Source organism: Acromyrmex echinatior, chromosome 8 (genome assembly GCF_024713525.1).
Source record: "Acromyrmex echinatior isolate Ae372 chromosome 8, ASM2471352v2, whole genome shotgun sequence".
NCBI classification, from domain to species: Eukaryota; Metazoa; Arthropoda; class Insecta; order Hymenoptera; family Formicidae; genus Acromyrmex; species Acromyrmex echinatior.
Window position 1 is genome coordinate 8,989,841 of NC_141859.1, and position 22,362 is coordinate 9,012,202.

Sequence of the window (22,362 nt, forward strand, 5' to 3'; positions counted from 1 at the left end):
TCACGAGAAAAGATTACTCGAAAGATTTTTCTTTGAAATACTTCCTGAGAATCTGCCTGGTGTATATGACACTTTAAAATCACAGTGAAATCACTTTCGATATCTACAGTTTCCACATTGTGTTTTCCCATTGATGTGGTTATTGTAATAAACGTCGACGTATATTAGTTTGATTTTAGCATTTAATCCGAAAATTTTCAATGAACTATTAAAACGCGAGACAATATGTTATATATATATATATATATATATATATATATATATATATATATATATTCAATTTTGTTCAATGTGATTGTATAGTGTAAATATAACGAATGCATAATCATCATTATACAACTAAACATTATGCAATTGAAATATATGCTACAATATTTGACAATTTTTCTACTTTCTGTTCTGTTTGCTGTTTATAATTATATGAAATTTAACGAAACTTTAATATAATCGAGCTATTAAAGAGGAAGCACATTTATTTCTTATTCTTATATAAAATAGTTATAATCTTTGAATTTCTAAAAATGATTTGCTCAGTACGCGAATAAATATGTAATGAAACTTTCTATTTTATGTTTAGAGGAAGATGTTATTTATTATTCTTTTCTTTTGAGGAGGGGGGGGGGAGAGGGAGGAAGTATATTCGCCGTACGAACTCAAATTACCTGCGTTTCTCGCCACAGGTGTACGGCTCATTGTTCATCATCGTGCGCGCCTTCATTTTCTCGCGATTTTACATGAAAGTGAGAAGACAGTTTCTCGTGCATTTTAATGAGCATGGCTGGGAAATGGGTTGAATTGATTAATTTCAAGATCACGGCGAAAAGGTTGTTCCCTGTGACCGTGCACTGTGTTACAGCCTTTACCCGCTTTATGTCGCTTTGTTGTGCTTATCTGGGACGTAGAAACTGTGAAATGAACATGCACTTCGTATTCACTTTTATCCGTAAAGATTTCATGAAAACATCTTTTCACTTTTATTTAGCGCCTTTATTTAACGATAAATGTGAAATCTGAATTATTCATCTGATACAAAAATTACATTATATATGGAGAGAAGTCATAATATTTATATTCAATATTAAATTATGTGAGAATTCAAACTTATTACTTTAAATGAATATATTAATTAATTGTCGAGTTTCTTATGGAAATAAATTAACTTTTATAAATTTAATAAATTTGTCGGATAGTTCTATGTATAGTGTGATAATTGACGTTTCTAAAATAAATTACGGAATGCAAAATTAAAAAATCTAATTGTTCAAGAAAACAAATAAAAATATATTTCTTCTCGATTTTTAATCATCCGTCAGTAATGTGAAATTTTCAACCTTCGTATCTATTTGAGTCTTCAAGCTTCAATGCAGATTTTTATATTTATATGTAGATTTATACATTTATATCCAGATTATATCCGGACTATATAAACTTCTAATTATATCTTAATTTCCGATAATTATTATACGTGAAGATCCATTAAAATTTCGTTTTAATTAAATTAATATTTGATGGAGTCTTCTAAAGTCTATTGACAGTTTGAGAGGATTATGAAAATGACCGAGGGTGTGTTGAATTGTTTTAATGAATAACTGGATCCTAACATATCCTGAATTATTACGACAGTGACAAGCAATTAAATTGATGATCGTTTTCTATAATGAATTTACGGTTTGCTAACAGTTAAAATTAATTCATGTTCTTGCTGCGTTCTTGCTGCGTTCTTGCAGCAATATAATTGTTTTCAGTAATGCAAATAAAACTTAACGGCAGCTACTTGCTGCGGTTGTAGGAATATAACATTCCATGCATATTAAGTCTACAATGAAATTTTAAGACGTAAAATTTATGAACTTTAAGACTTAAGCCGTAAGAAATTACCAAGCATAGTCGATTATTCTTTTTACATTTGCCTATGATTGATTAATTTCTTATACACCTTAAAATCATTGACGTCGTTTTATACTTGCGGTGAGACTGCATGTATTGTCTTATCGCATCTCTTAGACGATGCGTGCTTAAAGAAATTCAGAATTCCCGGTATTTGTAATGGAAACCGACGGATGACACAACAGCAATTAATTCACCGTTGGCACAACTTACCGTGACGCGTTTCTATACTCGCCAACTATGCTGACACATGTCTGCTTCGCGTATTACTCGTAAACTGTAATCGCAAACGAAACGTTGCACATGCTATGCAACACGTGCATCCGTCTCCGACTCCAATTGATAGCACAAAGTCGGCGTTATTATCAGATGTCGCGTTTCCGAGCGGAAATAGAAACACTCCGATTATCTTTCAAAATTTGTAAGTCGTGCCATTTCTTGTATCAAAAATAGCGCGACGAGTCTCAATATTATCTGGATGTAAGTAGGTCAGTTCTTCATTCTGTAACTTTTTATACAAATCCAATAAATTCGTTAGACAGTTCTATGTATAGTATGACAATTGACATTTCTGAAATAGATTATAGGATGCAAAATCTAAAAACAATGTTGTCCTTAAATGGATAAGCAGACACTTTTGAAACACAAATATAATTCATCGGAAAAAACAATTTTACTGAATGATCTAAAATTTGATTAGATATACATCTGAAAATACTTTTGTTGGATCATCAAAATAACTATGTAGGCCGCTCAAACTGATTACTAGAATATCGAAACTTTTTGCAGCATTGTTCATCATCTTGAGATTCTTACATAATTATTACTTTGACTACAAAATTACGTTCAGATCTGAATCTAACTAAATTTTTTGTTAGTTTAAAACTATTCTTTTTATATTCTTTTGATTTAAAATATAAATCAATTAATATATATAATCAATTATAGTAAATTTTTCAGTAAAATGAAATAACTTAGATTGGGGTAACTTCAGCCCAAATTTTGATAATGTATCTAGATAATAGACATGTCTAAATCGATTTTAAAAACGTTTTTTTCTTTTTGATATGACACAGCTACTTTTCAATATTTTTCCAATGCTTAATAATACTTTTATTAATAAAAATATTTACATACATTTGCTTGGTAACGTTTAAACGTTATTTAATTGTGACGTTTAAAAAAATTTAATAAATATAATTTAAAATATAATACATTCATTTTTATGAAAGTTATGAGCAATCAAATTAGGTATGCCAGGTGTTATTTCTTTAATTTGAGACATAAAGGTCAAGACGTCTCATGAATTGATTTTAAATGTGTATTATGTAGGCATTTTTTAAAATTTCGGCCCATTTTATTATAACAAAAAAGTATATTATATACTATTTTTGCTTTAAATGTTAAAAACATCGTTACGATTTGAAAGCCAAATCTTATGTTCTCTATAAGGAGAGGCAGGATTTCATGCAAAAATTTCGAAATCGAATCTCATGCAGAAATTCTGAAGGCGCTCATCGCAGTTAAGCATCGTAACTTTCCTACATTCGATTTTCCCTTTCGCTCGCGGAATTAGAAATTCGATTTAAAACTGACCCGCTTCTGTTCCGCTGTTCGTTATGGATTCCAGCAGCGCGTTGCCAGTATTTTTACACGTGCAACGACCTTTAGGGAGAAGAATATTCAGCGAAAGTGTCGTTGTCGTCAACACGCTATACGTCGCCGGCACGTCCGTTCACTTTCCCCATGATTTCCTGCGGAATTGGCCCTATTCGTTTAGCTCTCATATTTTTCTCATAAAATTACGCGTTCATGTACAGGGAGAATCATGTCTCGCATTTGCCGTGCTTTCCGGAGAAATCGTGATTCTTCATGGTACTTTATCTTGTAACATGAATAGCGAATACGATAAGGAACGTTGCTTTTATTCTATAAATCAATGGCACATTTCTAATAAGTTAACAAAAATTGTGTTAAATTAGCAGAAATTACTACAATATAATTACTATTAATTGATATTTAAATCAAATATTAATATTTATATACGTATTAGGATATTTATGATAATTTTTGAGGATTTACAGACGAATTTACATTTTTTACGTAACGTAAATTCCAGAATCTAAAAAAACTATTGTGTTAACCGCAAAAAATAGCGAGAAAAATTGAAATTTATTATCGACGTTCCGCTGTTGCTTTATTCTCGGCAAAATAACTATAGTACAGCAGTTAAACGAGTTATTGTTGTCTGTGGAGGCGTTAAATGTTGCGTTTACTATACAAGCGCCATTATATGCAGAGATTCGCTGACTGGTGACTCGTAGCCAGGGTGTCTCATAAATTTTCATTAGATCGCCTTATTTTTGAACGAACACCGCTTTTGACTTTATTTCGATGCGCTAATCATCATAACAATATTATTACACGCCGAAAATTGCCCTCGTAAAACAGAAAATAAATTAGAGAGAAAAATATGGCATTCTTTTTTTAAAATGTTCCCTCCGTTTTGCTGAATTTATATGCCATAGAATAAACATACGTATCTTTTTATAAATTTCGAAACATCTAATTTAAATATTTCTTAGCTAGACAATCTTTCATATTTATAATAATTTTACGTTACAAAGAATCCATCGGTTATGTCGAAAATAGACTTAATAAGATTGATATTATAAATTTTTTATTAGCGCATCATCTTTTATATTCATTTTACTTGCTTTATAAGGTGATAATTATTGAATTATAAAGTATAATTAAAAACCATTCTTCATATTCAACACAATAGCTTCTTCTAAATTACTCTGGAATTTCCCAGCGAGATTGTAAATCTCTTTTTCTCTGTATCATCAAAATGATGATTTGTCGTCGTTGGCTATCTCACGTCATTTCGTAATAAATAGTTGGCGTTTTTGTTAACAAACAGAAAACAGTGAGCCGAAGTAACATTCTGAACACTATGATCGTATTTAGAACTTAATATTCATGTCATGTATCCATAATATGGATCTATTATAGAGATTGATATTCTCAGGTTCACGCGTTCTTTTCATCTTTCGCGAAATATATTTATAGGACTGTTATGTGGTCTGAAATAATACACATATATATATATATATATATATATATATATATATATAGCATAGGTAGCATTGAAAAATATTTTGATAACATCAAAATAGTAATTTAATTTAGCAAGCACCGTAAAATGTCTCGATTCTCTCGCAATCAAATCGCCGAGCCATTCCCACGCGAGATAAAGGTTTCGGTGCCCAAGATTCTGATTATTTCTAGATCTATGAAGTCTAAAGCCATGAAAATCGCATCGCACTACGTATTGGAGATTAAGAATTGCAAATTGAAGATTACAATTTAACCAATCGGAAGGAAACGGATTAAAAGCAAAATTATCTGGTTGAATTCTAATCTCTAATTCGCAATCCTCAGTCAATGCGTATACTGTGACATGGGCTTAGGATAAAGCAACATGTGATGAATACACAATGTCTCTCTAAAACGATTAAAATTCAGTAACGGCTGAATTTTAAAGAGGCGGTCCGTTCTGTCGGACCGTCGTTACTTTGCGGGAATCCGGTCTCGTTCGCGGCCTCTTTGAAGCTGCAATTGGTGAGGGAAAGAAAAACGAAAGAAAGAAAGAAAGAAAATACACGAATACTTTGCGTTCGGCGAGCCTTGGCTCGCGAACTTCTCGCCATGGGAAGTCAGCATTCCGGTGCTGGTTCACCCGTGTGCCCCCCGTCGCCCATGTAAGGGGCCTTTCCATGCAGACGTCGATAGACACCAATAGTCACAGACGAGTGTAACCAGCACACACCAGGCGAAGTGTGGCGGGCACACCGGTCCCTTTCTTATTTCTCCGCGAGCCACGCCTAGCCCACTTGCCCCGTAGAACATTCGCGTGCACCCTTCACCGCACAAGACCGCTGGTGCAATCGCCACATACACGCTTCGGCAGGAAACGTGGGCGAGAGACTTCGGGCGCCGATATATCTCGGTTGATGGTATCGCCGGAATCAGGCGCAAAACGAGCGATTTGAACCACTCTCGTTTCACCCGGCTCTCCCCGGCTCTATCAGCACGAAAGGAACAATTTCAGGCTTTGGCCGTATAAGTATGATACGTAGACGCGTGGAAAATGCGCAATAAGAACTATTTGACGAAATGTTATATCAATGTACCTATGTTTGGTTTTATATGTGGCAATTAAGCAATTTTGCTCGCGCCGGATTCATGTAACGCAATAGTGTCTAATGTGTTCCGGTGTTCATAGAATTGAATTTTTTATACTTTCGTGTAGTAGGAGAGAGAGGGGGGTGGGGGAGAGAAAGATGGTGCGCAATATAAGAAATAAAACTCACGTGATTTATACAGCTGGAAATGTAGCACCAATTTTCCAGGTGAATAAATAACACGGTTTTCTAAATCGTTTCTTGCTCAGCTATTGATTTTTCGCTCAATTTCCCATTTCCACTTTCCCACATGATGTGTTAGAATAATCGAGTTTTTTTTAGATTTATAGTCTGACACATACGTATCTACATATATTGACGCCTCCAAAAAATATTTCAAAAGGAATACCTTAATTATTTAAATCATACAAAAACAGGATAATTATCGCGAGTGTTTCAACTTTGTTTTGAAAATTGCACATATGTAAACGAATGTGAATGTTAATACGTGCATAAATATGACAATCTGGAATGTCATCTACCTTGTATATTATTCTTTTATTTATATCATTAATATGCGTATTTTAATGCGATTTTTTTGACTGAATGTAATTCTCATATTAAATATTTTATGTATTTATAAAAATTTTTTTAGATTAGAACAAATATGTTATCTTAAAATAAAAATAACATTTAAAATATTTTGGAGATGGCAATTATGTGTTTACTGAGAATTTGAAATATTTTTAAATATGAAGTAAGAGCATCTAGAGAGAAAACATAACCATGAATGAGTCACTGACTCTTATTTAAACAGATCGCTTTCGTGGAAACAGACTTGCGACAGTGTTACAAATAAATATGTATACTTTATAAATCATCTCATTTTATGTAAAATTGATGTACCTGTTTAGTTGCTGTTTTTAAATTCGCGAAACAGCGATCCAAATAATAAAAGATTTTTTTTTTACTTATTCATGTTTCTAAAGACGAAATGTGGCCTGTCGATCGACTATATTTTTACGTATCAATAACTGACCATAATCTAGATCTGTTCCACGAATCACTGATCTCAGCACAGGATATTGCGACAATGATCTCCATCTATTAAGCGCAAGTGGCGCAGGAAATATGGTATGTCTATGTATATAAGCATCATATATCACTTTGTCACATGAAGAGAAATAGATTTCCGTATAAATAGGTTTCCGAGTCAAACGAAATCTATTTTCGATCGCTTGGCTCGCGAAATGGATTCTTAGAGCCAAAATTAAATTAAAAACGTCGTGGACTAATGAGTCACGTTTTTTGAACCGGTCTGAAAATAATCGGATGCAACTGCGGCAAATGAACAGCATAGACCATAGGTGCACCTCCTGATGCTTCCTGTGCGTTGTGTAGGCGTGTGTAAAGAAATTGTTCCCAGAACCGCGCCTTTGTCAATTAACGCTACATCCGTCTTGAGAATAATTTAATTGCAGCACCCTTGAATATAGCGGGCTTGACATGATACCTCGCAGCGTTATAATTTATGGTGCAATTTCTCCCGCGCGAGTTTCTTTTATTACAAACCAGAAATATCGCTATTACTTTCCACTTCGTTCCCGCGCGAATTGTTAGTGTTTCGCAAAGAATCTTTAAACGCGTCGAGAAGCGAAATGATCGGATCAAGATATTTCAACTGTCTGAAATATAAATGAACATTTTATACAGAATTTATAGAATAGGAGAATAATTTTATGAAGAAGTAACTCTACTTCTTGATATTTCGGTTTTGAGGAATCATGTCATAAAGATGTTTTCAAGATATCTTATGTCCCTTTTTTGGACATTTATATTGTCTGGAAACTTCTCGAGAATTTAGCTGGAAACAAACAAGTTTGTCTCTCGAGGTGTAAAATAGTACTCATCCGTTATTGCGCAATTGGTATTGTAAACGTGTAGTCGGTAATAGTCACTGACAATTGGACTTTTTGGTGTAAAGTAGTGTTCTCGTATTCATATACTGGCTTTGACTGAATTGTAACGTCATTGACGTGCATGGCACATCATCCTTTCCTATTCATTAGGATGACGTAAGGGGAGCGTTAACGAGTTCGCGACCAGTGATTATCGGGAGAATCAAAGCGTCTCATCGAGCGAGCGTACTACTTTTCTGCTGATCTAATATAAACACTTCTCTGTGTTATAAAAGCAAACCGTTGTAACGGAGAGTTTGTATTTGCGGAGGTCGACTATTCGTCAGGGCAAGATACGGGGCTGAAACGGCGATTACGCTAATGACTTCTTTTCTTACAATTATATACGGCCATTGCTGGCATCATCGTCGGTTATTCTGACATTATCCAGTATGAAATATTCGTATATCCCGTAAATAGGTTGATTATGCTCTATGTCATATGGTGTAAAAGAAATCGTGCTTCACCGATTATCGTATTCTACTCATTTAACGGAACTGATTGCGTTCGGCAAGGTAACAGCTGCGTAACATTTGCAGTAGCCGGCGTAATTAATCGACCGTTGATTATATTCCCCGTTATGCGCGTTTATTATGTCGGTATCGGAAGAATGTAATCTATCCGCAATTAAAGGATAGATTTTTTGCGGGCGATCTGTGTCGTGATGTGTACGCCGTGTGGGAATTAGACGCGGAACTAGATTAAATTACTGCGCATAATCGCAATTCATGTCGTGAAAACGATTTCTTGGATGCACTTCTTGAATTTCTAGCCGCTGACTTCCTCAAAAAAAAAAAAAAAAAAAAACCGCATCGACCAAGATCACGTAACACGAAATGTGCTTGAATTTTTTCTTACAGCAATTTTTTTTTCACAATTAATTCACAATTGAGGCACCTGACTATTCACCGTAGCTCTTCAGATTGATGACGTCGGAAGCAAAAAAACAATAAAAATTCTTACAAAATACATTAAATTGAAGTATTTTTCAATAAAACAATACTTGTATTTGATAGAATACACTTGTAAAAAATATCAAAATTTTTCCTTTTATTTTGGAATAGAATAAAATCATATTTATTTCAATTCGACAGTTATCATATAGTTTGTTCTGTTTTTTAGTCTCTTAGATATAATTCAATTTCAAATATACAGTTATTCATTGATTAGTGGAATACAAGGAGTTTTTAATATCTTATAAATGTTTTATTCTATTCAATTGTAAGTGTTGTTGTTGTTGTTGTTGTTTTATTAAAATACTTATATTTTTATATACTTGTAAGAATTTTTTAAATATATTTTTCTCGCTTTTGACGTCACAATTCAAGAGCACATTACAGTGAGAAGCTTTCACAATTAATTCATAAGTATCGAGAATTGATATAAAAAAAAATTGAATTAATTTCGATCATTTTACCAATATTGCGTATCTCATTATATTTGTATATTATTTTTTGTATAATTTTTTGTATTATATAGTCCTATAATTCATTAACACATTATATACTTGCAAACGTTAATTTTTTAGCATAATACAACAAGATAACATAACACAACAAAATAGGATTAACAAGAGTAGCGATTACGTTAGCGTAATTGCTTCGTTGATTTTCTCTTCATTGCGTTTGTCGCAGAATCATTGCTGCGTTTTAAGTGAATCATTCTAATTCAATGACGCCTAAGACACGTCGCGAAAGGAAGGCCTTCTTCGCAAGAGAGGCGCGAGGAAGAACTTACTTTGCGAAATTAAAATCTCCGAGTTTCCTGCGTGCTCAATCAAGAGAACAGTGACAGACGTAACTCGCGTGCCTTTTCTTTGACTTTGCATTCTAATGACGGGGCGTTTGAAGCGTGGCATCCTTTCCCGCGTGCCGTCCTCGCCGCCCCCGCAATTTCTGCAACCCTTGCATAATCGCGATTATTTTACGCGGTAAATCCGACTGAACTTGTTGCACACGAAGTCGTACATCTCTCGCGTCGAACGCGACCTCGGCTCAGAAATCATGCTTCTGTTAAAACATGTCAGCGATTCATCTCGCCCACACGCGAGATGATAATAACTGCGTGGATCATGGATCGCTGTAAACAGAAAAAAATAGGCGATATTCCTGCACGCGGCCTCCACGGCGGATTAGAGCTATTCGATGCATAGATGATGAAAAATGTATAATTCGCATGCCGCGCGAATATATTCCAGATAGATATGAATTCAGCACGATCCATTCATCACGGCACGACGGGATATGGGCTAAGTTGCAACGCATTGGGAAGGTTGCAATGGATTACATAAATCACTCTGTGGGTGCCGTAGGAAAATCATCGATGTTTGTAACGCGTTATTACATATAAATGAGTTAAATGTTTCCCGCGAAATGTTTTTCTCAAAGTAAGGATTATTTCTATTTGATAACAAATTAGAGCTGTGTTTTATTATTTTTAAACGTGTTATTTAAGAGAATGTTACACTGATCGTGAGAAAAATATTCTAATTGTATCAACAAGAGGTATAAAATGCATTCTATTCATAGTAATTAAAATTCTGATTATCGTAATTGAATTTCTGATTATCTTAAGTAGAATATTCAATAAATTTAACTATAAGTGTTTGATTTGTATTTTTATACAAATTGAATCTATTGGAATTCCAATTAATGTCCGTTTCCATCAATGTTTAACTTTTATTTCGGTCAACTAACTCTTTATCTTCTAGTTCTAAGAATTCTAGTTCTAAGAAAAATTGAAGAGTAAATGGAATCGAAATTAAATTTAATCCATTGGGCTGGAATAAAAATAACGTTAAGAATCTCAAAATTCAAAGCTGTAACTTCGTTAAAAAAACAAATGAAATTTAAATTTAAAAAAGGATTTAAAGCTTAAAATACTATTTTTGAAAGATTCTCTACTTTTGACAAATTCCTGTGTCTTTTGAGTTTCTATAAGTTTGAGAATTTTTGCATATAGAAAACTGCGACCTGAACAAAAGAAACTTTTCTCATTTTTTAGACCTGTCACGTGCCTACGCATATATATTGTGGGCCTGTCGCATATATATTGTTCACGTGAATTGTTCCAATAATCGCGTGGGAACACATCACTCGTGGGACATAACGGTGCAACGTCAAGGCGCGGTCGGTTCGAAGGCGACCAAGGAAACGATTTAATTTCGCGGAACGCGCCGTCCGAAGACGCGTTATTATGTCGCGCATAAATCAGAGGCAAATTCGGCCACTGATTTCCAAGTGCATCGCCCTGCATCGCGCTTTCTAACATGACTGAAATTACTGCGAAATTCGCTACGCGTAAGTTACCGAATGAATAACATCGGAGAAACGACATGGTAATTTGCATATGAATGCCATGATCCTCCGAGAGCACGGGACCATTGTGTTTCACAGAAGGAAATCACGATGATTCGCGGGGGCCTGATCGATTCACGAGAATAATTGGTTTTTTGGTGTTGTTGAAAATTATTTTTAAATTCACACAACAATGTTGCAAATTTGATATGGATTAACGCACGTAATTACGTGTGCGTAGAGGGATGCAATTTACATAAGCTTGCACGTTGGTGCCGCCTGTTGCTCTACATTCCTGAACGCGCTCAAGGTCCTCCTTTACTTTATCAAGGATGAAAAATCCTCGTCACTAATCCTTGCATACCGATGCCCAATTAATAGTGAAAGTTTCCGCAGTCGCCCAGCATTACAACTAGAACCTCTTGGATTGGTACCAATTATAATGAATCACGTTTGAACGTGATCTTTTGATAATTTTACCATTTTTGTCAGAAAATTACGCCGCAATAATAATATTGAAATGACACAAGAGAATATGATTGATATGAAAAAAAAGTAAAATAATTTCTGCTTATATCGCTCATTTACTACAATAACGACGTAATTCAAATTATCATTTTTAATTACAGAAAAAGAACGAAAATATTTATAAAAAAAAAGATATTTTTATTTCTCTACAATCAATTATTACACAAAAATTGCATTTTCAAATTAATATTATAACATTTTAATGATTGAAATATTGAATTGATTTAATAATTGAAATTAATTTCCTGGAAATCTTTATTTTTTAAGTTATGTTGTTGTAGCAAATGAACGTATTAATTATACGAATGATATCGCAGACGACATGCATCGATAATTTGAAATCGTAGACTGCAACGTATGCATTCGCCAAAATAACACGTAAAATAGTTCTTATATAATATAAGAAATACGTTGGTGGAATTCGTTTTTCAAGGAATTGAGTGAATCCTCTCTGCGGTAACGCCTACACAACTTGCGAATTTACAGAGCATAGCAACGGACACAACGGTCTACCGCGTTTTAATAACGCATTGACTAGTTCTTACATAATTGGAAAGCGCTGATTTTCGCACTATAATGCCAAATTAATGTGGCGGTAATTAAAGAGTGGATGCCCACTGAGTAGGCTAACCTCGGGGATTAGCGCAACAATCGAAACTTTATGTCCCACTTTTTTGCGTAGCGAAAATTCATTAATCAACTGATCTTTCAAGTCAGTTGATCGATAAAAATATTAGAATATATTGTACATCGAAAATACAGTTATTACCTAAGTATAACTTTTCTATTTTGTAGATTACTAACTTATCCAATATTAATTTATTAAAAAATTCTGAAAATTATATTATTCTGTGATATTAAAAATATATGTGAATATTCATAAATATTTTTTTAATAATAAGAGAATGTTTTATGTGAATTAAACCACATTATAATTTTTAATGAGGTACATTAGTCATTCTTATCGTATTTATTGCACGCGAAAGGATTTCACTAAGCAGTCTTCTAAGAAATGTAGAATCGTAGAAAATGTAGAATAATTTTCAAGAGATCTATTTTAATGTACTTATTACGTGGAAAAGAGTTTAATTAAGCCTGGAAGGATAATTTTTTCTATTTATGTGAACGATCATTTGAGACGTTTTTATAACTTGAATTAAAATGACTATTATTAACAACATATTATTTATTATTGATCATTTTTCGATTTATTGGTATTTAATAATATTATACATATGGATTTAATCATAATTTTCTGAAAAAAAAATTAAACGAATATTAAAAGAAGTATACAAATACATTAAGTATTTGCTTGCTGGATTTTGTTTAAAAATACTATCGTAAGCTTATTACTGTTTCTAAACAATAAAAATTGTAATTAATATAATGATTTTATATTGCGAGTTTTCGATGGAATTGCACGCTTAAAGATTCGTAAAGAACAGTTATTAAAAAGAAGAAAAAATATACTAAATATACTAAATAATATCCATACAAAACAATATTTTATAACAATTTTCTCTCCGCTAGTAAGAGTAAAAATGCCCCAAGTGACTATTCCCGGTGTAAGAGGATTTAGCGAATTAATAAAGATTCAGATCGGATGCTGCGTCATATCTCGGACTTTTCTTAGTGTATTCTGTCATTACGTTGCCGTCTACTTACGATTACTGACAAGACGCGTGTATGATTTCTTGCGATTATCCACAGTTAATCTGCGTTTTCGCAGAACGCTCTAGATATTTACGGTTTTTGACGAGCATTCACGTGGCAGGGCTCCTTTCTACTTCTGCCACCGTCCCACGATACCCGCCGGGCGTGCACGTGACTAACGAGCACGCGAGGCACGTGCACGCATGCCAGACCTACTAAACAACTGTCAGTAGGTCTGGCCACGAACGAAGGCGAGGAAAAGTGGGAAAAATTACTGCGAAACCGGCCGGACTGTATGTTTTATCCAACGTGTCAGAGAGTACCGTGCAACCTTGGCAAGTACGTCAGTAAGAGCTGCGAAAAGATTATGGTGATATTTGTGGAAGTCGCGGCGGAAATTATGTCGAAACTGGTCTCAATCGTTTTAAGAAAACGGGGGGGGGGGGGAAACTTGCGTAACAATGAAAAAAATTCAAAACGCAGCTTGCCACATTTATATGCGATACTATTGAGTAATCGTTTGTTGAATCACGAAGCTTAATCATTGTTATTGTAAACCATTTTTGTTTAAATTAAAATAATAACAAATATGACTGCAAACAACATTCATTTTACATCATATTTGTTGAACGGGCAAAACGATTTTTCTGCGCGCTTTTTTCGAACTCTTCGATCGCAAGATTACTACATACATGTATATACATATTGATTATCTTTATATGAGTTAAAGATTAAAAGACGTTTTTATTTTTGCTGTATGTTACAGAAAATTTGGCGCCATCCGAATTGAAGAAACTAAGAAACAAACAGAGGAAACAGCGCAGAAAGGCCGAACTCGAACGACAGCAAGCCGCCCAGGCTCAAGAGAAAAGAGAGCAACATAACAAATCTCGGCAGCAGAATGACTCTGATCTTGAGCAGCCTACACTAGATGAATTAATTCCGGAAAAACTGGAAAGGGTTAGTTAAACAGTGAGATGATAGAAGAATGTTGTCTTTTAAATTATTTTGCCTTATCATTTAAAGCGTTGAAATATTTTTTAAATATCTCTAAATAAAAGACATAAAAGAATACACCAGTCACAAAATTAAAAAAAATTTTTGCTCTGATCTTGGTAACGTCATGCAAAGTAAAACTGATAAAATCAGTAAATAAATCTTTTTAAATCTTACAACTTTTATTTGAAACATTTTTTTATAAAATTTATATCTTTCGAGATATTCTGAGGTCTCGATCTTTTAAATATCTCGTATAATTTCTTTAACAGTAATTAAATATATTTTTTCAGGTTGAAGATCCACTAGAACAAGCGATAAAGTTTTTACAGCCCTTGCAGGAATTAGCGTCGAATCGGATAGAGACGCATCTTATGGCTTTCGAGATATATATTCGGAAAGGTACTAGAAATATATTTAATAGCGCACACACGTAAATCAAGTTGCAATTGATGAAAATTATTTTATATACTGACTAACAATAAGTTGATGCGAGATAATAAATATCTATTTCTCTTACAGGTCGTACTCTTCTCATGCTACGCTCGATAAAACGCGCTCATAGGTTGGACATGAATAATCCAGATCTACATACGTGTTTAGTCCGTTTTCTGTTACACACCAGTAAGTCACCGTTGGAAGGAGCAGTAGGCGAGGTAGTGAAGCGTCAGACCGCCGGAATCTTTTCCAGTACGAAGGCAGCTCAATTAAATGCTGAGTACTTGAAGAAGAACAGGAATTCATTGCCGCATCTGCTGCAAGGCTCAAGGATGTTATACATTCTGGACCCGTCCGCACAGACGAAGGCGCTATTCCTTGTGACAAGCATCGAGGAACTCGAAGGCGTGACGCTACAGAACTGCACGAAGGTGCTTGATGCATTGCGCAACGGCGACTTCGGACACTGTGACGATACGATAGCCGATTACATGACGAAATGCCACGTGCGATTCCCATTCGCTACCGCGTTTCGGCCGCCCGAACCGAAAACCAACAATCATCAAGAGAAAGAGAATTCAATCAAAAACTGATCCAGGTACGCGCTATTGCAGCGTCACTGAATCTATTATCGTAATTAGACAAGTCCATGGAGAGCCGGGGTACGGAAGCTTTCTTCTGATCTGCGTTAGAGGACGTTAAAAATCACGTTTTTGGTGCCGTGGTAAAGAAATGAAACGAAATTGGCAAGATAATTAATCGAGTAAAGCATGTGTTACATACGAACTGTTCTTCGAGATATTTCACGTAGTGCGAACAGTGCTGAGACAATGCTGGATAAAACAATCCTAATAAATTATAATACAACGAGGTGCGGACCGCCTATAGATTCTGGAACGTGGTCCAGAAATTTTACAGGAAGGAAAATAATGAGAAAAAAGAGAGGACGACTTAGCTAAATATTAGTTAACAATCGATTAATTTGACACGTTCCGCTTATCGTGAGCAGCGACGCTAAATACGAGAGGTGGGATGAGGATGGGAGGGGAATAATCGATGAAAGTGCGGACTGTTTTGTGGTACGGGACGTGCAGTGTGTAAAATAACACGTGCGAGTTAACACATTGGTACAAAAAGACAAGACTTGTATACATACATACGCGCGCTCTAAAGCGAATATTTCTACTCGACTTAAGGTGTACAATTTCCAGCGATGCCTACATAATACTCTACTATGTAGAGGCTGCAAAACGCTAGATGATCATCGAAGCACCAAGTACTGTACCGTGCATGTCCGTCGTCGCATTTTGGATGGACTCCGTTCCCACATCGTGTACTAACTTCTGGTTCGCCTCATCCGTGAACTGTTGATTTCAATGAACAAAATGATTCTAATGCTTTTCTTTCTAGACACATTTTATTTTCTGCGTTTTTTGCCCAGGGTAATGATCTACGTTTGGATTGGAGCCCTGATATTCCATCGAGAAGTCAATAAGGAAGTAGTGTCCGTTTGCGAAAGTCTCTGTGAAAGTTACTATAGGAACGATAAACTGCGTTTTGTATACGCAAACTACCAAAGTATATCATAAATCGAAAGGCCGTTAGTGTGTTAATAGCGAATATCATCGTACATATGTACATCGACGGATTGCGGAAATTTTAATAAATACAAGGTTTTTAAAAGCCTACCGGTACAAGTCAAAGGATGTTATAATTACCTCGTTTGAATTCCGAAAATAACTGCATATTTATAAGTTTTCAGTTTTCCCATAAAAAAATTTTTTTCAATACGAGATGACATAGATACTATCGAGCTATTAAATAATATTTGTACATATTTCAGGTACTATATCAATAAGTGTATAATGTCTTACGACTTTCTTTCGAATGAGCGACAAATGAGTTCGCCGCCGATCAATATTGAATGTTTATCACCTACTCAAACACGTCATAACAATAATCATAAACATATAGTAGATATCTACGTTTTTGATTGTATTAGTTATAATATATATTTACCTCCCCAATCATCCGCGTAAAATATATTATCACAAAATGACGAGTGATGAGTCGATGGAATAATTTAACAAAGTAAGATCGGTTGTCCTCAAATCATTTTTTTTTTATTATTCCTTCCGTAAATGTATGGAAATACTTTCTCAAAATTATAGAATTGTGAGATTAAGAAAAAATTTAATATAATCGCTTTTGTTTAATTGCGATAAAATTACTCTAGAGCTGATAAAAGAAGAAACTGGTAAATATTTAAGTTGACTCCTAAAACAATATGAACTATTACATTATTGTGTATATTTCTATTTAATTTATTAAAAGCAATTATTCGACTTCATGACCTATTATTGAAGAATCTACTGAAGAATCTAATATTGTTGAATTTTTTTACTTTTCATTTGAATATCTTTTCTATAAAACGAATGAGCTTTGTATGTAATTTTCATGTGTTCATCACATATTAATTGCTCCAATCTTTATCGAAGGTTATTACCTCGATGTAAAAACTTTTATCACGCGTATATATAGAAAGACATCAAAAAGATAGAAAATAAATAATGCTAATTGCGAGTTGCATTCAAATTTATCGAGAACTGAATCTAGATTCACCTTTCAATCCCCAACACGATATTGCACGACAAGTTAGCTTGGGTTTTTCTCTAAACCATATCTTCTTCCATTTCTGAATATAATTGGAATTCATCACACAGAATTAATATAATTCTATTCTAAAGAAATATCTTATGTAATTAAATAATTTTGTGTACAGATATGAACATTACTATGATATTTGAACATTACTATGATATAATAAAATTTTTGGCATTTTATATTACTTCACAGTAATTACAAAGATCTACGAATTTTCAGATTTCTATCAACATTTTACTTTAAAGATGATGTAATTATTGTAATGATTAATGTGAATAGTTGTAACAATTCACTTGCTCACTCTAACGTATCAAATATATAACAAAAGTGAAAGAGTATTCATGTGAATCGTAATGCCAATATTTTATTTCGATAAGCGACATTCTAAATCTTATTTATTGATTTATACTATATTAATATATGATTATAACATAGTATTCTATGCTATAATCTCAATTTTCTACAATTTTTATAATATGTAAAATAACTTCTATGTGATGAATTCAAATTCCACAATGTATAATCATGCTCATTGTCTCTAACATCCTCACATATTCATAACTGAGGTAATAAGTGAAATAGCATTTTAATTGAACGAATTTGAATATGTATAGTATGTACATAAAACACGTATTAACACACGCGCATATACATATATATATATATGTATCAAATGTCTTTATTGTTTAATCGTTTCCTTTTATTATTATATTGCATCATTATGGAAACATTATATCATGTAAAACTGGTCTACCTTTACTCCGCTTAATTCGAAGAGAAAATAAACATTGTTACATATTTCTATTACGCCATAAGAACATTGTGTCACTGTTTACATTTGTACAGCTGATAACACGCATAAACAGAGAGTTATGTTATATACTTAAATTTATCTTAGTCTTACTGCAATTGTTTTGCTTTCTGTACATTGTTTTATTTATTTTTTTCACATCACTTGGTTAATCAATATTAGAAAACAGGATTGTCACATGAAGATTGAGGAAAGAGGCAGGTTTGCTTTGCCTGCATTTGTACCTACTCTTAATTAATACTTTTATATGTAAATATTAGTGTCTCTCTGAACTTCCAAAAAACAAAAAACCAAAATCAATATCCAGCAATACAATCATAAGTTGTATTTTCACGTGCTATCTGATGGTTAATATTATTTGAAAAGGATTTACTCTATGAAATGTCAAGTGAAAAAATAAATAAATGAATAGAAACATATGAAAAGAGACAACAATTTTTTTATTGCTATCACAATGATAGAAACAAAGTACCTCTCAATTTTTATTAATTTATTAATTATTTTTTGCTAAATAAATATTTTTATATATACTTAATAATCTCTTAAGATATTTATTCATGTAAGATACAACAATAGTGATCACCATAATGATATTAATTCTCATTTCTTAATCTTCTTGTTTGGTCGGAGTTTGCGGTAATTGATTCATCTCAGTCCAGTTAATATCGCTGAAATTAATTTCTATTTTTTGATTCTTTGGGATGTACTGCCTAAAACGAAATTAAAAATATGTCGTAAGATCTTTGCTATTGCAATAATAAATTGATGCAGCAATTTCAAAAAATAAATACCTATATATTACACCCGTAGCATCAAACATTCGTTTCGCGGCTATAGTCTCGACTTTATGAGCGTATTTGTCGGACATGTAAATCACAGTTTTTATGCCGGACTGTATTATTACTTTCGCGCACTGGTTGCATGGAAATAAAGCAACGTATATTGTGCAGTCTTTAACATTGCTCGAATTTTTGTTTAGAACCGCATTAACTTCCGCATGACACACTACAACCCAATGTCAATAAATTGATTAGTGCTTTTGATAACGAAATAATCCTAGACAAAGTTTAAAATTGGGATATAAGACGTCTTAGAAATATTTTAAAAGCATTTTTGCGAGAATCATCTAAAAAAATGTCATATGTCCCGATTTAGACTTCATGTTGTCTATGGAAATTTATTTTTTCATATATTTGTAAAAAAAATGGTTTATTATATGTATTATACCATAAAGATATTTCGATTCTAAACTAGTGTGGAGACCCCTTTTCCAAGGGAACTCATCATCACTACATCCTGTGGGCATCCCATTGTACCCGATACCGACGATTCTCTTGTCATTATTAACGATACATGCACCGACCTGAGTGCAAGGGTCTTTGCTCCGTTTAGCAGAAAGGAATGCAATAGCCATGAAATATTCGTCCCAATCAATGTACGTCGTTCTTTTAGAACTGTCTCTATATTGATAAAACCAATAATAATCGAATTATGAATACATACATCTAAATGTACCTATTCCTATATTATATACTTATTACAGGAATAAATATATTTTTCTATTGAATAAAAATATACCGTTCGCATAATGTTCCAGCCATTGCCAGTTAAGCCTTTATTTAAATTACTCACAAGAGACCACAGATCAGATATTAAATATTTGTATATTATTATCTAAATACTGTTAGACAGATATAACGGGCCTTTGAAAAAAACTTAACCTATATGTAGAGAACCAGAACAGAAATGTGAAGAATTCCCGCCAATTGTCATCTAAACTCATGAGAATCACACATAAGATATAAAGACGCCAAAAGATCGATTAAACTAGAGAGCCTACAATCAGAGTGACGCCATACGGGTATCACTTGTGATTGGTCCACCACCCCGCCAATTTTTAATGGCGATCCTCTTCTTTGTAAGTATTCCCCCGTAAAAAAACGAGTTACTAATAAATTTAGTCGGTTTTTGCAGGTTTGAAATTTATTTTTTAATTTTATATCTCTTTTTTTCTTTAATTATTTTATTATATTTCGCTAAAATCATATTGCATTATGATTAGCGAAATACAATAAAATAATTAACAATTATATTGCATAATTTTTTAATATTATCTTTTATTGTAATCCTTTAATAATACAATAATTATTTACAATACAATGTATAATAAAAAATGTTCGAAATATAATAAGAATTATATTATAGGAGCATAATTAACAAAATTTAGTAATGAGGTATTATACGAAAATGTCGAAAATATATACGATAACACAAATTTTCTAAACCAATGTTTAATGAAATATTGAAATGTGGAATGAAAATACTAATAATAATTAGATCGTACTTACTATTAATTTGCGATTATATTATAAAACTTATTAATATCATGATAAAAAGTCATTAATACATTTACGATAAGATTTTCATCGCATTTAAGATAATTATCCCAATAATTTGATCAAGGTCCCTCCACGTTGTGATAAGGTTAGTATCCGATACAAAGAAGAAAAAAATCTTCATAGAAAAACGAACTTGATGTATTCTGATTCTACGTCAAATTCATAAGATCCATTCACAAAAAAAAGTTAAGCAATCCGTCAAACACCAGCGGTCTTATTACAGAAGGATGTGAATTCTAAATCTTTCAGACCACTTATGATATAAATAATTGGTAGCATCTTAATTACATTTTTATTGCATTTTTAATATAATATCAAAATTTGCGAGGAAATTATATGTTCTGCCACACATTACTACAAATCATCTCTTATTAAAAATAAAAAGATAAAATGATTTTCTTATGGAACGGTGATTACGAAGGAATATATTTAATAATAATAAAATACATGCATTATTGTAATTTTTTATATGTATGAATACAAAAGTATCTCGGGTACCAACTGTTCGAGATAAATCGAACTTGATAATAACGAGATTTTAAAGAACTAAGTATGCTTTCTGAAAAATTTGTTATTATATATAAAACTTAACAATCTTTTTTTTCTGCATTTTCCCAAAATTTTAATTATTAATACCTGGCTAATATAAAGGTATCCATTCGACTTATCTCATTTTTTGTATCCACATTTTTAATTAAATTCATGTAATCACGATATCATTGATAAAAGAACATAAGGTATTTTTATAAAAAAATTATCTAAATCGACAAAAATCGAAACTTGTTAAATATAATCTCGTAATATATCTGCATGTATTTTATCATAGAAAAGTATTAGGTGTTGGAATTAATTCGTAGCGTTTTACAAGTGATGGGAAGTACTTTCATTAATGTATTTTTTAATGCTCATGTGAAATAAATAACATTCTTTCATTAAAAAACGCTACGAATTAATTCCAACACCTAATATATAATATAAATTAATAATTAACAATATTCTGGAATGGCGGGATGTCTCCAATACCTAAAAATGATTTTAAAATAACAGTTAAAAAATTAAATATATACATTCGTAATCATATTTTTTTGTTAGAGCAATCATCGAAAAATAAGCAAATTATTTGCATAAAGCTTAAATTTATTTACTTAACAATTTGGATTTAAAAAAATAATCATTATATGTATATCCATACATAAATTATATAATATTTGTATTAAATTCGTATTGTTATTAAGATATAGTACTATTACTAACATTATTATTACTAGTGGGAGAACATTTAATAAAATAAAAAAAGCGACAAAAATTGTATGTTAAAGTATACTATTAAATTAATTTTGTAACTTGATTTTAAAATATATATAGCATATAATTGTCTGACTCATTGACAAAATTATTCCAGTGCAAGACGAGAAAACTCGGGATTAATTCCGATCCTGTACAAGAATTTCCAACAAGATACCAAACTAGACTTTGCGAATGGACTTTACAGAAAGCGACGAAGAATAAGTCTTCATATGATATTGTAAAAATAATTTCGACTTT

At 32.7% G+C, this 22,362-nt stretch overlaps 2 protein-coding genes across 2 annotated transcripts in view; one reads left to right on the forward strand and one right to left on the reverse strand.

The window, feature by feature from the left end:
• Naa15-16 (N-alpha-acetyltransferase 15/16) overlaps nt 1-18,425 on the forward strand; it is a 42,812-nt gene extending 24,387 nt beyond the window's left edge. Inside the window, exons 9-11 of the mRNA XM_011056102.2 lie at nt 14,276-14,469; nt 14,799-14,907; nt 15,028-18,425. Coding sequence (XP_011054404.1) covers nt 14,276-14,469; nt 14,799-14,907; nt 15,028-15,536 — 812 coding nt within the window. The 3' untranslated portion in view covers nt 15,537-18,425. The remainder of the gene's footprint in view (nt 1-14,275; nt 14,470-14,798; nt 14,908-15,027) is intronic.
• Nucleotides 18,426-18,889: 464 nt separating this feature from the next.
• Nucleotides 18,890-20,951, reverse strand: LOC105146060 (deoxycytidylate deaminase). The gene is made up of 4 exons (XM_011056099.2): nt 19,997-20,951; nt 19,646-19,878; nt 19,210-19,423; nt 18,890-19,128 (listed from the first exon to the last, which is right to left on the reverse strand). Exons 1-4 carry the CDS (start codon nt 20,017-20,019, stop codon nt 19,026-19,028), a joined length of 573 nt encoding a protein of 190 aa, XP_011054401.1. The 5' UTR covers nt 20,020-20,951; the 3' UTR covers nt 18,890-19,025.
• Nucleotides 20,952-22,362: the final 1,411 nt, after the last annotated feature.

Excerpts from the sequence above, each read along its gene's own strand:
- LOC105146060 (XM_011056099.2), bottom strand. The coding sequence starts at position 20,019 with ATGGCTGGAACATTATGCGAACG. Across the intron at positions 19,879-19,996 it reads GCTGGAACATTATGCGAACG|AGACAGTTCTAAAAGAACGA; the intron begins GTATATTTTTAT and ends TTATCAATATAG. Across the intron at positions 19,424-19,645 it reads AGAATCGAAATATCTTTATG|TGTGTCATGCGGAAGTTAAT; the intron begins GTATAATACATA and ends ATTGGGTTGTAG.